Source organism: Macaca nemestrina, chromosome 11 (genome assembly GCF_043159975.1).
Source record: "Macaca nemestrina isolate mMacNem1 chromosome 11, mMacNem.hap1, whole genome shotgun sequence".
NCBI lineage: Eukaryota > Metazoa > Chordata > Mammalia > Primates > Cercopithecidae > Macaca > Macaca nemestrina.
Window position 1 is genome coordinate 67,824,308 of NC_092135.1, and position 16,564 is coordinate 67,840,871.

General features: G+C 37.0%; 1 protein-coding gene across 7 annotated transcripts in view; it reads left to right on the forward strand.

The window, feature by feature from the left end:
* LOC105483267 (ubiquitin protein ligase E3 component n-recognin 3) overlaps positions 1–16,564 on the forward strand; it is a 264,963-nt gene that overhangs the window by 79,189 nt on the left and 169,210 nt on the right. For all 7 annotated transcript variants that reach the window (XM_011744044.3, XM_011744038.3, XM_011744040.3 and 4 more), the window contains exons 9-11: positions 2,831–3,010; positions 4,046–4,179; positions 12,091–12,177. In XM_011744044.3, the coding sequence (XP_011742346.2) occupies positions 2,831–3,010; positions 4,046–4,179; positions 12,091–12,177 (401 nt within the window). The remainder of the gene's footprint in view (positions 1–2,830; positions 3,011–4,045; positions 4,180–12,090; positions 12,178–16,564) is intronic.

Here is a 16,564-nt window from a genome sequence, read left to right on the forward strand (position 1 = left end):
GTCTTTTTTTTTTTGAGACGGAGTCTTGCTCTGTCACTTAGGCTGGAGTGCAGTGGCACAATCTCGGTTCAGTGCACCCTCTGCCTCCCAGGTTCAAGCAATTCTCCTGTCTCAGCCTCCCGAGTAATTGGGATTACAGGTGCCCGCCACTATGCCCAGCTAATTTTTGTGTTTTTAGTAGAGGTGGGGGTTTCACCACGTTGGCCAGGCTGGTCTCGAACTCCTGACTTCAGGTGATCTGCCCACCTCGGCCTCCCAAAGTGCTGGGATTACAGGTGTGAGCCACTATGCCCAGCCAAGTCTTTTCTTGAATTGTAGTCTAGCTTTATTTGTTCTTTTTTTTTTTTTTTGAGACGGAGTCTCGCTCTGTCGCCCAGGCTGGAGTGCAGTGACCAGATCTCAGCTCACTGCAAGCTCTGCCTCCCGGGTTCACGCCATTCTCCTGCCTCAGCCTCCTGAGTAGCTGGGACGACAGGCGCCCGCCACCTCACCCGGCTAGTTTTTTGTATTTTTTAGTAGAGACGGGGTTTCACCGTGTTAGCCAGGATGGTCTCGATCTCCTGACCTCGTGATCCGCCCGTCTCGGCCTCCCAAAGTGCTGGGATTACAGGCTTGAGCCACCGCGCCCGGCCTATTTGTTCTTATGACTCCCTGTACTTTTCCCGTTACAGCCCTTATCACACTCTGCCTTCTTAGGTATTAATCTCCATGAAGACAGAGATCATCTAAATCTTGATTTATTTACTACTTTATTCTCAGAGATTAGTTGAAAACCTGACCCTTAGTAGGTGCTCAATAAATATTTGTTGATGAGTGAATTTAATTTAACACTGAATCATTGCTCTTTATATCTGTAATGAGGAAAGTACCAGTTTGAGTAAAAATAGAAGTCCTAATCATTTTATTTCATTAATGATTCCAAGGCGTTTTTCACAAGAACAGTAGTATTTAAGCAATGTCAGGAAAATAGTGAGTTTGATTAATTATATTCTGCTTATTCATCCTCTGGTTTCAATTATATACAACAGTGATTCTCAATTTTTAACTTAAAAAAAATCCCAACATTCCTTAGCACTGTCGCATCAATATCAATGGCTCACTAGCTCAGAAGTGGAACTGTAGTTGTCAGTCATGGGGGTGCTTTTCAGAATCTCAGGGGTTAGTATAAATAATTTGTAAGAAGCCCCTAATCCTTACTTCCTCATTGAGTTAGACCCTCCCTTGTCCATTGAGAAGTACTGAAAGAGAGTGTACTTAACTTCAGTAGGCCCTGTTCTTAGACATTGTTAAACTTATTTAATATTTGGCAAAATAATTGTGTGGACTGAAACCTAAGTTTAATGTGTGGAAATTAAAAAGTGCAGTAGAGGCCTTCCTGACTGATGAGTATGACAGGTAGGTAGGTAGTTGAATAAGTTGGTTAAAGTGAGGACTCATTTAAAAAAATGGTATGAGCTGGGTGTGGTGGCACACACCTGTAATCCCAGCTGCTGAGGAGGCTGAGGTGGGAGGAATGCTTGAACCCAGGAGTTTGAGTCCAGCATGGGCAACATAGTGAGACCCCCATCTTTGAAAAAATATATATATACCTTAAACATTGTATTTTAACTTAAAACACAGAACTGCGTGTTCATTCTCCAGGCTTTTAACTTTGGGCAAAGTATTTTCAGGATATGGTTTCCTTGACTGGAGTTCTCGTTCATCTTTTTTATAAATAGCACATCTATGAAGCATCATCTGTGGATTCTAATTTTAATCTCTTTAAAATAGAGTTAGAATATAAAGCAATCTGAGTGTAAAATATACTTATAGGTTTTATGATTTTTCTGTCCCAAGGTTTTTTAGCTTTTTTTCCTGGCACTTGTTTTTATTTTATTGTCTCTCAAAAGCATATGATTCAGTTTCTGTAATACCTCTCTGTCCTTTCACATGTCATTAGTTCATATACTTTTGATCTAAATTGTGTAATTATGAAAAAAAGAACAATTAGCATAAATAGTAACAAAAATTGACTCTGGGTAACCATACACCCCAGCTTATGTACAGGGAATGAGCTACGAGCCTTGAGCATTCCATGTATTATGGGTATTAATATGCTTTACAATGGGAATGGAAACTTCCTAGTCCAGTGAGTCAGTGAAGTTGGAATAGGTTAAAGTGAGCTAATACATATATACTAATAATTTTTAATGCTAAATATTTTGTACAAGCCTATCCCCCCACCACCCCCAACGATGTATTTAAACTACTTTTTTTCCACAGCTTAAGAAGTTGGTGTGTGTGTGTGTTTTTCTTTTTTTAAAATGTGTTTTTTCTTTTATCTTTGAAATACTGTTTGCTAAAAATTGTATTGATGTATTCTTTGAATAGAAGAAAGGAATTAAATGTATGTCTCTTGAAATCATACAGATTTGATTGATAAGATGAAATGAGATTAATCTAGGGGTAAAAATTTTTTATTGATTGGATCAGAAAATATTGCATTATATCATTAGAATCAAGAAAATAAGGTTTTTATAAACATACAGCTACTTCAGTATCATGTCATATATTGGACATATGGTAATAATTACTATAATGATGTGCTAAGTGCTTTTTATTAATGCTTCATGTAATTATTTTAAGATGGATGTTTTTATTTTCCACTTTATAGATGAGGAAATTGATTCAGAGAGTGTAAATATTGTGCCTAAAGCCATATAGGTATTAAATGGAAGGCTGGGGTTTGAATTTAGGTATATCTGATTCTAAAGTGTATGTAATATGTATTATTTGTTAAGCTTTTAAAAAAATCTTATGACATTTTTGGGTTTTGTATGTCTTTTTTTAGATGAAGAAAATAGTTTACATGTGGTAGTGAACTGTGGAGAAGCATTACTGAAGAATAACACTTATTGGCCTCTTGTTAGTGATTTTATTAATATTCTTTCTCATCAAAGTGTGGCCAAGAGATTTTTGGAGGATCACGGTTTGTTAGTTACATGGATGAACTTTGTATCTTTCTTTCAAGGTATGAATTTTACTGGTACCTTTGTTAATTTTTTGGTTTACAAAATTCCTAATGCTAAATTATTAAGCATCAATTAAAATATAATAGCATATCATTCAGACTACATATGAAATATCTCATTATTTTAATTGGTATTTGTAAGTACTCTAATAAATTGTTCATAAAACATACCAAGGAATTAGGAAAAGTGTCAAATGATTGAAAAAGAAACGGGAGTATAACTTTTTTAAGCATTTAAAAAATTTAACTTAATTTTTTTATTTTTAGTAGAGACAGAGTCTCACTATGTTGCCCAGGCTGGTCTAGAACTCCTGGGCTCAACCAATCCATTTGCCTCAGCCTCCCAAAGTGCTGGGATTACCAGGATTAGCCACTGTGCCTGGCTTTGAAGCATTTGTAACCATTAATCTAGAAATGTGAAATCTATTCTCTGAGAAAGATTCATAACACATAAAACTTTCAAGTAAGATCAATTAAAATTTTTTTCAGTGGCTCACGCCTGTAATCCCAGCACTGGGAGGCCGAGACGGGTGGATCACGAGGTCAGGAGATCGAGACCATCCTGGCTAACACAGTGAAACCCCGTCTCTACTAAAAAACAAAAAAATAGCCGGGCGTGTTGGCGGGCGCCTGTAGTCCCAGCTACTCGGGAGGCTGAGGCAGGAGAATGGTGTGAACCCGGGAGGCGGAGCTTGCAGTGAGCCGAGATCCGGTCACTGCACTCCAGCCTGGGCGACAGAGCGAGACTCCGTCTCAAAAAAAAAAAAATTTTAATTTTTTTGACTTTCTTATTAAAAGATATTCAGTTTGTTACATGAGACAATTCATAACATGTTTCTAAGAAAACTTAGTTTGTAAAAAATTCTGAAAGAACTAGATTGTTTCATTTTTAGTCATTTGCTTCTGTATGTACTGTGTCAGTAATGCCGTTTGTGTGCATAAATGTGTTTGGGACTGGGAACCGTTGTACTTGATATTTAATATGAATGTGTGCTTCCACTTGACAAAGTTTATATCTGCTTTAATTTTTGCAAGGTATGAACTTAAACAAGCGAGAACTAAATGAGCATGTGGAATTTGAGTCTCAGACCTACTATGCTGCCTTTGCTGCTGAACTTGAGGCCTGTGCACAGCCAATGTGGGGGCTTTTATCACATTGTAAAGTTAGGGTATGTTGGAAATATTTTTGTTAATTTCTGTGTTTATTTAAGAAAAAGACTTGTGAAAAATATTGGTTTGTTCATTTGTATATAATGTGTAATGTTTAATTTTGTTTCAAATTGAATTCAACTTTATGAAAATTGACCCGAGATGGTAATTTTCATTCTTAGGCAGTTTGGAATTCATTATTATCAGATTTTTCCAGCCTATTGCTATTGTGAACAGTCTTTGGAACTTCATTAGTCTCCACATTCATCTTTATTGTTTCATTTATTATCAGTTACCTAATGCTTCTTATCTTTCAAGGAGTAGGATAGTCCTCAATGTTACACTTTCAAGATTCCAAGGACAAAACAAGTATAAATTTCAAAAACCTTCCAGTGATTGTTATATAATGTATATTATAATATATACTATTATAAGCATTGGTTTGATGGGTCTCCAGAAACTTTGGGCAATCCAGACAAATGGAATCCCTGACCCTATTAAACTGAAGACTTGACTAAAATTTTGATATATGGACACCATGCAGTTCCAGCCTATTGTCCTGTACCAGTAATCATGCTGGACAAGATTTTGTAGTAGACATATTTTGAAGCCCTGGGTTCTAGTTTTGGCTCTGCCTCTTTTTTACTTGGGTGACTTGGTCAGCTCATTTAAAAATATTTGAATTTCTCAGTCTGTTTACTGACCTTTTAAAAACAAAGTGAAAGAGAAATGGACAGTAAATCTTGCTCTTTGTTATTGTGAAGCTCTCTTCCATCTACCACTTAAACGTATGTGTTTCTTTAAGTAGATTTATACTGTGTTTTGTTAGTTCAACCATTCCCTAAATGCAGATGACTCACAACCTTGTTACAGTCTTAATAGATTCAAATTTCTTTTTTTCTTTTTTTAGAGGGAGTCTCTCTCTGTCGCCCAGGCTGGAGTGCAGTGGCGCCATCTCCGCTTACTGCAACCTCCATCTCCCAGGTTTAAGCAATTCTCCTGCCTGAACCTCCTGAGTAGCTGGGATTACAGGTGTGCACCAGCACACTTGGCTAATTTTTGTATTTTTAGTAGAGACAGGGTTTCACCATGTTGGTCCGGTTCAAATTTCTAACAGGTCTGATTATTAATGTAGATCCCCTTGTAGGTACATGAATTTTCTCAGGTTCTGAATTAACTTTTAAAAACTATCTGTCCATACAATATTTCCTTTTGTGCCCTTATTGTCATTTAATGGTATCTTAAATTACTTAATTGTCCATTCTGGAAACTTTCTTCCCTTGCTGTACTAGTTGTGTTCAACCTGTAATCAGATACTAAGAATCTTTCTTTCATTCCAGAAATATTCCTCTCCTGCTTTTTTCCTTTATTTCTCTGTATTTTAAAAATATGGATTATTAATGTATTTTTAAAATGTGGATTATTAAGGTAACTTCTTAACTGGTTTTCCTATTTCTAGACTCTTTCTACTGTGACCTAGCTCAATACCAAACTTACTTTTCTAAGCTCTATAAATCTCCCTCTCCTTTACTTAAAAATCATTCAAGTTCTCATCACTTTATAGGATAACATCTATTTTTCTTCTAGAGACATTTAAAATTCTCCACAGGTTGCCCTCAACTTGGCTCTCATAATTCATTATCTTTTATTTTTTATTTTTTGAGATGGAGTCTCACTCACTGTCGCCCAGACTGGAGTGCAATGGTGCGATCTCAGCTCACTGCAACCTCTGCCTCCTTGGTTCAAGTGATTCTTCTGTCTCAGCCTCCCAAGTAGCTAGGATTACAGATGTGCACCACCATGCCTGGCTAATTTTTGTATTTTTAGTAAAGACAGGGTTTCATCATGTTGCATAGACTTGTCTTAAACTCCTGACCTCAGGTGAACTGCCCACCTTAGCCTATAATTCATCTTCTTATATCACCTCTCCCTCCGTACCTTTATTGGATTGATTATTATTCCTCAACATGCAGTGTCCTTTCTTGATTCCTGTGCTTTTGTTCAAGCTAGTCTCTCTCTTTGGCATACACTCTTTCATTCTCTTTTGTTGGCTCAGTGTTTTTCTTGCATGAGAGTTATCTTGGAAGCTTAAAAAATATGTATGCATGAGCCCCACTGTCAGAGGTTTTGATTCACTAGATATGCAGTGGGACCTGGGTAGTGATTCTAACCAAAATGAAGAACAATTAATATTAACTCTTTGAAATTTTAAAGTTTTCTTCAAATATTCTGAAGACTCAGATATATAATCTACTCATTTATTCCTCCAGTCAGGTTGTTTTCATAATGTACCTTGTTTAATTTCCACTGTAGCATTTATCAAGAAACTGTCATATAATATGAGGTTTGTTTGTTCATTTATTCAAAAAATATATGCCAGACATTATTTAGATGCTTAAATTTTTGGTACTGAACCAAATAGATACAGTTCTTGCTCTCATGGGTGAGATAAACCTTGAGTAAGTAAACACATCTGTTTACTTCACAAGCTTTCGTAAAGTGCTTTTTGGGAAAATAACAGGTTGTTATGAGGGAGAGTAATGAGTATGAGGACTGATGATTTGAGTATCAGAGAATGTCTTTATGAAGAGAGAATATGAAGGGCCTATCTCTGTGAAGGTTAAATTGGGGTTAGTGGTAGTCGCGCGGGAGATTAGAGGGAATAGCCTACCTTCGGTAGGAAAGTGATTGGTCCTTTTTTTTTTTTTTTGAGACGGAGTCTCACTCTGTCTCCCAGGCTGGAGTGCAGTGGCACGATCTCAGCTCACTGCAAGCTCCACCTCTCGGGGTTTACGCCCTTCTTCTGTCTCAACCTCCCGAGGAGCTGGGACTACAGGCGCCTGCCATGACGCCTGGCTAATTTTTTGTATTTTTTTTAGTAGAGACAGGGTTTCACCGTGTTAGCCAGAATGGTCTCGATCTCCTGACCTCATGATCCGCCCGCGTCGGCCTCCCAAAGTGCTGGGATTACAGGCGTGAGCCACTGCGCCCGGCCGTGATTGGTCTTTTTAAGGAATTTGTGGCTGGAACCACAGAGTAAACAAGGTGGAGTTGGAGAGAGAAGCAGAGATCAGATTATTATTGCAGATATTCACAGATCATGTTAAGGACTCTTGGATTCAATTTTAAGGAGAAACCACTGAAGATTTTTAAGCAAGGGTTTAATGTGATCAGATTTACCCTTAAAAGATCATTCTGTTCCTGGAGAAGACTGGATTTGAGCAGGAGTAGCGTGGGTGGGAAGCAGCAAGGCCAGGAGTAAATAGACCAATTAAGATGCTACGATAAATTGATTTCACTTGTATGTAGAATCTAAAAAAGTTGAACTTATAGCAGTAGAGAGTAGAATGATGATTTCCAGAAGCTGGGGCTGAGGGAGTGGGAAATGGGGAGATTTTGACTAAAGGGTACAAAGTTTTAGCTAGAGAGGAGGAATAACTTTTTGAAATCTATTGCACAGCATGGTGACTGTAGTTAATAATAATGTATTTTACATTTCAGAATTGCTAAAGGAATAGGTTTTTAATGCTCTCACTACAAAAAATGATAAGTGTCTGAGGTGATGGATATGTTAATTAGCTTGATATACTCATCCCACAATCCTTGTGTGTGTGTGTGTATATATATGTGTGTATATATATATACATATATATATCTGGAAACATCACATTGTACCCCATAAATAAATGTAGTTATTATTTGTCAACTAACAGATGCTATGACAGTAGTCTGAACATGAAATTCAGGTAGCATATATATTTGATATATCTATATTCAAAGTGTATTTTGGATATTCAAGATGTATTTTTGAGGTAGCATCTACAGGCTTGGTGATGGATTGTACATTATTGATGAGAGAGAGAGACTTTTGAGTTACTGTGTATGGAAGTGCTATTTACAAAGGTAGTAAAGACTGAGAGAATGTCAAGTTTAGAGAGATCAGAATTAGCTTTAAATAGGTTAAGTTTGAGATGCCCGTGAAATGTCCAAGTAGAAATAGAGAATAGACAGTTGGATATATGAGTCTCATGCTCAAAAAGTAAGTCTGGACTGAGGTTATACATTCTAGACCCTTCGACATATAGAATATATTTATCACCAAGGGATGGAATGAGATTAAATAGGGAGAAGAGAGATGTGAACCCCGAAGAAAAAACTGACATTTAGATATTAAGGATAGGGAGAAGAGAAAAATCAGAAGAATGCCATGTCATGTATGTAAGCCAACAGAAGATACTCAGTAAAGTGGGTTGATATGATATTGATATAAAAAGATCAATATTTTAAGAAGATTATTCTGACTACTGTGTTAAAGATGAATTTGAATTATGAGGCTGAGGTTATGTTTATCTCTTTGATAATGAAAAATTATTGTTTCTGGGCAGTAGTTCATATTTCAGATTTGAAGGCTAGAATTACAATGCAGTATGGTTCTCCTAATCTATGAAATAAAGAGAACAGAGAGAAAACAGGCTCCTGTTGTCCTGGCAGTATCAGAGAGTAACTTCTCAGTTATAGGAGCATCTGGTTCCTAGATAAGACATTCTCTTGGTGAACACTTACACTATGTGAGACATTGTTCTAGGCACTTTTCATATATTCTTATCTAACCTTCATTGTATCTCCTATAAAGTACATGGCATCATTCTGTTCTTTCAGAGGTTAAATAACTTGCTTAAGTTCACATACTTTAAGTAGACACTGAATTTGAAAGCAAATTCATCTGATTTAAAAACCAATGCTCTTTATCACTTTGCTATAGTTGTTTTTTAAGCAAGAATGTCCAAAGCTTTTTAGCTGCAGTGCTGTCAGGGTTTAGAAGTATAAACTAGAAGAAACACTATTGTTTATAGGAAAAAAAATGTTATTTCTCTGTTTAAATTTTCTACTGTAAAATATAAAACTTAAGGATTAAGTAATTTAAAAGGAAACTTCACTTGATAAATTACTGTCTTTGTATGATTGCATTGAATGCTATTTGATTCTTGAAAACATTAAGGGCTAGTTAAAAAAAGTAATACTACTGAGATAGCTCAGTCAGTACAGCATCATACTTTTAATGCTAATTAACTAATGACATGAAGATTGGATAAGAGGATGACACGTTTCTAGAATTTTACTGATACTTGCTTTCTAAGGAGAAAATTAAACTGCAAAATCTTCATCCGGTGGCAACTATAGGGTACTATAGACTTGATAAAAGATTAATGTGGTCTTGACTCTTTGGAGCACTTAATTACTTGTCACACATAGTGTTAACCTATGATACAGAGCATTTTATGTACATCATTTCACTTGCCTCTTCAGGACAGTACTGGGAAGTAGGTTGTATTATGCTCGTTTTTACATGTGGAGAAACTGAGACTCATAAAATTTAAGTAATTTGCTCAAGGTCATAAAACTACTAAGTTAGCATGCATACTGACTTTTTTGGGGGTTGGGGAGTGGTAGTAGTGGGAAGATAGGAGAGAGACAATCAGAACATGATTATGAAATATGCGGTATTTATGAATGGAATTAACTGGTCACTGTTTTAAGACTCTTAGTACCTACTTGTCAAATTGTTCTCCAGAAGGTGGTACCAGTTTACATTTGCACTAAGAGCCTGTAATGGTACCCCATTGCCCAAATGCTTGATAAAATAGGAGGACATTTGGTTTTAAAAGTTTATTTATCTGTGAATTACCTGCTGCTTTAGTTTGGTTATGACAGATTATTTATGAAAACTTATAAGTGCCATTAATTTGTTTTCAGTGAGAGGTGTGGAATAGAATGTATAATATTTTATAAATATAAATCTCATATAGCATAGATTAAAACAGGATGAGAATGTTAGTAAGGTGACCAGGTAAGTGATTTTGGTCTGTATTGTGGCAATGGAAATAGGCATGAAGCTATATGATAATATCAAGCAAGAATTGACATGACATGGAGATGAGTAAGGTGAAGGAGAAGTCAAGAATGAATGTGAGACTTTCAGCTTTTTAAAAAGGCATGTTTATATCATTTACATAGGTAGCTGATGAGTTTAACCCACGTGGCTTTGATGCTTTCTGTACTTACACATTATACATTGATACTCCAAAATATCTTTTTTTAACTTAAATAAAATTCACCATTTAACCATTTTAAAGTATATACTATTCAGTGGTTTACAGTGTATTCACAAAGTTTACCACTACTACCACTATCTAATTCCAGAGTATTTCTATCACCCCCAGAAGAAATTGCATACCTCCCAATTCCAACCTCCCTTCATCTCTTGGAAATCACTAATCTACTTTCAGTCTTTATAAATCTGCCTAGTCTGCACATTTCATATAAATGGAATCCTGTAATATGTGGCCTTTTGTGTCTGGCTTCTTTCACTTAATGTAATGCTTTCAAGGTTCAGCTGTGTTGTAGCATGTCTCAGTACTTCATTCCTTTTTCTATCTGAGTAATATTTCATCATATGGATATACAACATTTCATTTGTCCTTTCATTAGTTGATAGATATTTGGGTTGATTCCACTTTTTGGCTGCTATGAATAATACTTCTGTGAATATTTATGTACATTTTTTGTGTGAACATATGTTTTCAATTCTCTGGAAATACACATAGGAGTGGAATTACTTGGTTGTATGGTAACTCTATATTTAACTTACCAAAGAACTGCCAAACTTTTTTTTTTTCTTTTTGAGATAGGGCCTCACTCTGTTGCCCAGGCTGGAGTGCAGTAGCGTGATCATACCTCATTGCATCCTTAAACTCCTGGGCTCAAGCAGCCCTTTCACCTCAGCCTCCCTCCCAAGTAGATAGGACTATACATGCATGCCACCACTCTTGACTAATTTTTAAATTTTTTTCGCAGAGACAGAGACTTGCTGTGTCCCAGCTAGTTTTGAACTCCTGGCCTCAATTGATGCTTCTGACTTGGCCTCCCAAAGTGTTGCCATTATAGGCGTGAGACACCGTGCCCAGCTGCAAACAATTTATCAAAGCAGCTGTACCATTTTACAGTCTTATCAGCAGTATATGAGGATTCCAATTTCTCTGCATCCTTCCTAACACTTTGTTTCCTTTTTTAAAATTATGGCCTCTCTAGTTGGTGTGAAGTGGTATCTCATTGTGGCTTTGATTTGCATTTTCCTATGATGTTGAGCATCTTTGATTGTGCTTATTGGTCATTTGTGTATTTTCTTGGAAGAAATGTCTTTTTAAATCCTTTGCCTGTTGTTGTTGTTGTTGTTTTTGGTGAGCAAGCCTATCATTATTTCTATTTCTGTTTAATTTGGAACTCACCTATTTTGGTGGATCCGTTTTACCACAAAACATTGTAGTTGTGTTTTACAGTACTCTTACTTCAAGTGGCACACACATCATGTCTTTTCCCTAATTCTGTTGTAAGTCAAGGTATTCACAGGTTACTTACAGTCCGCATATGCTCTGCCCTTTCTTTTTAATTGTGTAAAATATACGTAACATTTACCACTAACTATTTTTAGCTGTGAAATTCAGTGACTTGAAGTACATTTACAGTGTTGTACAACTCTCGCTACTGTCCATGTCCCATACTTTTTCATCAGCCGCAAAGAAGCTGTGTACCCATTAAACAATGACATTAGGGAATTTATAATAAATTGGTGGGGGGAGTCTCCTGAAATGGAGTCTGATTTAAATCTATTTAAAATCTATTTCAGCTTTCATTCATTTTTAGAAACATATTGTAAAAAAGGAAGCATATCGACTTATTTAATTTTCATATTTGTCACTGGTTGGTTATGAAGGGACAGTTTCTTGAAATGGCAAATATAATATTGAAAATGTTTACATTTTACCATTTTATGTATATACAATGCATATAATGATTATGTATTACATATAATTTAATGTTGAAAATATATGTTTATATATTATACATTTATTATATATAACTTACTATTTTAGGAAACTCAAGAATATACCCGAAATGTTGTTAGATATTGCCTTGAAGCTCTTCAAGACTGGTTTGATGCTATTAACTTCGTAGATGAGGTATGTATATTTTCTGATGTATGTAAAGACATTTAAGAAAAGTGTTAGATTTCATTTAATGTTGAAAATAATACCTTTTCATAGGAGAGGGGAGAAGTAATGAAGAGAAGTATTAGGGAGAAGTATTAGGCTTTGAAAAAGAGAAACCCAAAGGGGAGACTAATTCTTTAGTTCTTTGACATTTAGGAGATTCTGGAGCACACTAATATGTCTGCTTATTTCCTAGAGAAGAGTGGTATGATTTGTTTTTCCATTATGAAGTATATATGTTTCATTATTTCTTATTGAGTGAAAATTAGTTTCAGTTGAATATATAAAAGTGACAATGCAAGTGTGAATAGGATAGGGGAGATTAATGAAAAGGGTATCACAACTCTATTAATTGGACAGTGTTCTGCTTGTCAGAGTAGGAAAAGATGGGCTTGAACAAAGGTGATTATTGTTAATAATGAGAAGAGCTGGCACAGGACTTGGTATGTATGAATTGAACAAGTAATTGCTTTTATTAGTCAGCCAAGTTTACCATCAGAAGCTCCTTCTATTTCTCTTATGAAGCAGGGTCAGAATATGCCATATGCAAAAGAAAGACCATGTTTCAGACAGCTCACCCCCACTTCGTCTGGTTTCTGAACCCTGGGCACACAGAACATTGCTGTGTGTTTGTGTATATGTGGAGGGTAGGCAAATTTTATCTCTTGTGTGTATGTGTGTTTTTTTCCCTTTCTGTTTTACAAATTTTTGACACAATCACAAATCTATTGGAAAGTTGAGTGGACAAAGAACTTTCTATTCTTGAACCATTTGAGAGTTCAGTTGTTGACTTGATGCCTCACTACCCCCATGCATTTAAGTGTTTCCTACAAACAAGGATATTTTCTTATATAGCCAGAATGCAACTATAAAAATCATTAATATATTATTAACATTTAATTCTTATAACTCATTTATGTTTTATCAGTTGTCCCATGATACCTTTTATAGAAAAAGGATCTGGTTCAGAATTGCATTTTGCATTTTGTTATCATGTCTCTAATCTCCTTCTGAGACATTTTCCCAGTCTTTCTTTGCATTTTAGGACAGTGACTTTTTTTTTTTTGAGACAGAGTCTCACTCTGTTGCCCAGGCTGGAGTGCGATCTCCGTTCACTGCAACCTCTGCCTCCCAGGTTCAAGCAATTCTCCTGTCCCAGCCTCCTGAGTAGCTGGGATTACAGGTGCGTGCCACCACACCAGCTGATTTTTTAATATTTTTAGTAGGGACAGGGTTTCACCATGTTGGCCAGGCTGGTCTGGAACTCCTGACCTCAGTTGATTCACCCGCCTCAGCCTCCCAAAGTGCTGGGATTACCAGTGTGAGTCACTGCTCCTGGCCAGGACAGTGACATTTTGAAGAATGCCTCTCAGTTTGAGTTTGTTTCATGATTAGATTCAGATTATGTATCATTTTCAGGAATATTACAGAAGTGATGTTGTAGTCTTTTCATCGCATCCTATCTGGTGGTTTGTGATTTGTGTTCTATTACTGATGATGTTCCCTTTGATCACTTGATTAGGGTGGTACCTGCTAGACTCTTTCATCATAAAATTACCCTTTTTCTCATGTAATTAATAAAGTATTTTGTGATCCAGTTTTTAATTCATTCATTTATTTTTGTCTCTAGAGATTCATAGTTTCTATTTTATTCAATGGGTTATAAGCTATTTCCGTCATTATTTGATGCTCAAATTGCTTCAGATTTGGCCAGTGAGAGCCCCTTTAAGCTTAGTTTCTGCTTGTCCCATCATTTTTTGAGAACTTCCATGTTTTCTGGCCCATCAGGATGTTTCAGACTCATAGTTTCCCCATCCATTCCTGGAATCAGTCATTTCTTTATGGATCCCTGGTTACTTTTAGTGTGGAACAATATTTAGAAAAATCTAGGTGCTACATGTGCTCATTGCTATTGGCGTATCACTGCTCCCAGGACTTCACAGTGAACAGAGGAGTGTATGTATGTAAGTACATATACATATTTGCATCTATATTTATTTTTTTGTCTACAGTGAAATCTGTGAGTTCAAACTGATATTTTTAATTCAAGTTTAACACTGTAGGATTTATTCTAGTTTTCTTCAATAGTGGAAAACCTGGCTTCCATTATCTTTTATATGTTTACTTATCTATAAATACATATTTATTTATGACCAATCTCACATATAAATATGAGAAGCGACTCTCATCTCAGTTGCCTCTCTTTCCCCTGCATGGATGCCTCTTTTCCCTGCTTTGACTCTGAGTCCTCATCCTAGTACCCCTTTTCCCACACGTGGACACCCTCCTCATCCTGCCTGGGCTCTGACTCCCCACTTTGGACTGCCCTTCTGTGGAGAAGCCCTGTTCACCCTCTTTGTGCTTGAAATTCCCGCACCAGGCTCTTCCTGTTTTTGGATGTCCTCCTCATTCTGCCTTGGCTCTGATGCCTCCTGCTGGGCTCTTTGCACATGTGGATAATCTCCTTACCCAGCTTGGATTTTGATTCCCTATTCCAGGCTGGCCCCCTGTATTGTTGCCCTCCTTACCTCAGTCAGGCTGTGATTCCCCATTTGGAGGCCCTCCTCACCCAGATTGGCTCTGATGCTCTACACTGGGCTGCCCTGCTGTGTGGGTCCCCTTTGACTCTGTCCACGTCTGATGCCCTGTGCTAGGCCACACCCCCTATGCCTGAGCAACCCCTGACATCTCAACCCCTCGATTACCCCCAACAGTTGCCCTCCTCTGTCTGAGCTCTGACTTCCCTCTCAGTTTCCTAACCTTTAGATGCTTATTTTACCATGCTCCCTCTCTTTACCTTCCAGTGGCTTTAGGAATGGTTTAGGAAGGGAAGAACCCTTTGTTATCTTTAATTCTAATCCCTCCTTTCCTGAATTAATTTTTCTTTACCCCTCATTACCCCTCCCCCAACACTTGTGTCAGCTCTTAGCCTTCAACCTGGATTTTGTCCATTTGGATTTTGATTCTGCCCTGACCAGCTCATCTTGATTCTTTGCTTTGTGTAATTGTTGGTCTTTAGGCTTAAATTCTGTTTACATAAATGGTAATAGGTCAGTGTTCAGAGAGAATATTCTCCAGCCTTCATGGAGCTCCATCCCACTTCCAGCCTGCTTCCCTCCTTCTTCAACCTGTCCAGGGTCAGTCCCTCAGCTGGAGTTTTAACTGAAGCTTTTCTCAATCCAGCTTTCTTTGGTGTTTGAAACTTCAGGAGTTATTGTTGAAATAGTAGCATCACTAAGGCAGCAGTAAGATTGAACTGGGGGAAAATTATACAAAAGAAAATAATATTTAAATTAATCATGCTTGGAATCAGGAGTATAGTGAAGGACAGTTAGAATCATGTATGACATACAGAGCAGCTGAACTATAGGAAATAGTGTATTTGTTTTTCACACAGAAATATTTTTAGGAAGATATTGAATGTTCTAAAAAATTTAAATGGATTCTTAAAAGAGTAGAAATTTAAGTATAGAACTTAAGGAATCAAATAATATGTTATTTATTTATTTATTTATTTTTGAGATGGAGTTTTTGCTCTTGTTGCCCAGGCTGGGGTGCAGTGGCACAATCTCGGCTCATTGCTGCCTCCACCTTCTGGGTTCAAGCGATTCTCCTGCCTCAGTCTCCCGAGTAACTGGGACTACAGGCTTGTGTCACCATGCCTAGCTAATTTTTGTATTTTTAGTAGAGATGGGGTTTCACTGTGTCGATCAGGCTCGTCTTGAACTTCTGACCTCAGGTGATCCACCCACCTTGACCTCCCAAAGTTCTGGGATGACAGCCGCGAGCCACTGTGCCTGGCCCATGTCATGTTTTTATATGGTGCTTAAAGGTTTTATTATTCCTCCTTTTTTTTGTCATTGGGAAGTGGAGATGCAGAGATATTAAATGACTTGCCTATTGTTATGTAGCAAATTATGGTACTTCTGGGTCCACAGTCCACATTTTGGAACTCCTTGTCTGGTAGTGTTTTAACTATATTGGTTGTTGGCAGTGGAAAGAGCTTTAACGTCAGGCAGATTTGAGTGTAAATTGTGACTCTGCCATAATTTAACTAGCTATGTGGCCTTGGATAGATTTTTTTAGGTTTAATTTTTAATATATTTTTACTTTTTTTTTTTTTTTTTAACCCTGCTGAGCCCATTTCCTCATCTGTTGAAGTTGGTAACATTAACCAGTGAGGATTGACTAAGAGGCACATATTACATGTGTGATAAACATTAGTTCTTCTTCCATCCTCCCAAAGTGTTGAGATTACAGATGTGAGCCATTGTGCCTGGCCAATAATATGTTTTGAACTGAAGTAAGCCAAATCAATCATACAGAAACAGGGGATGGAATACATTTTCCTATAAGA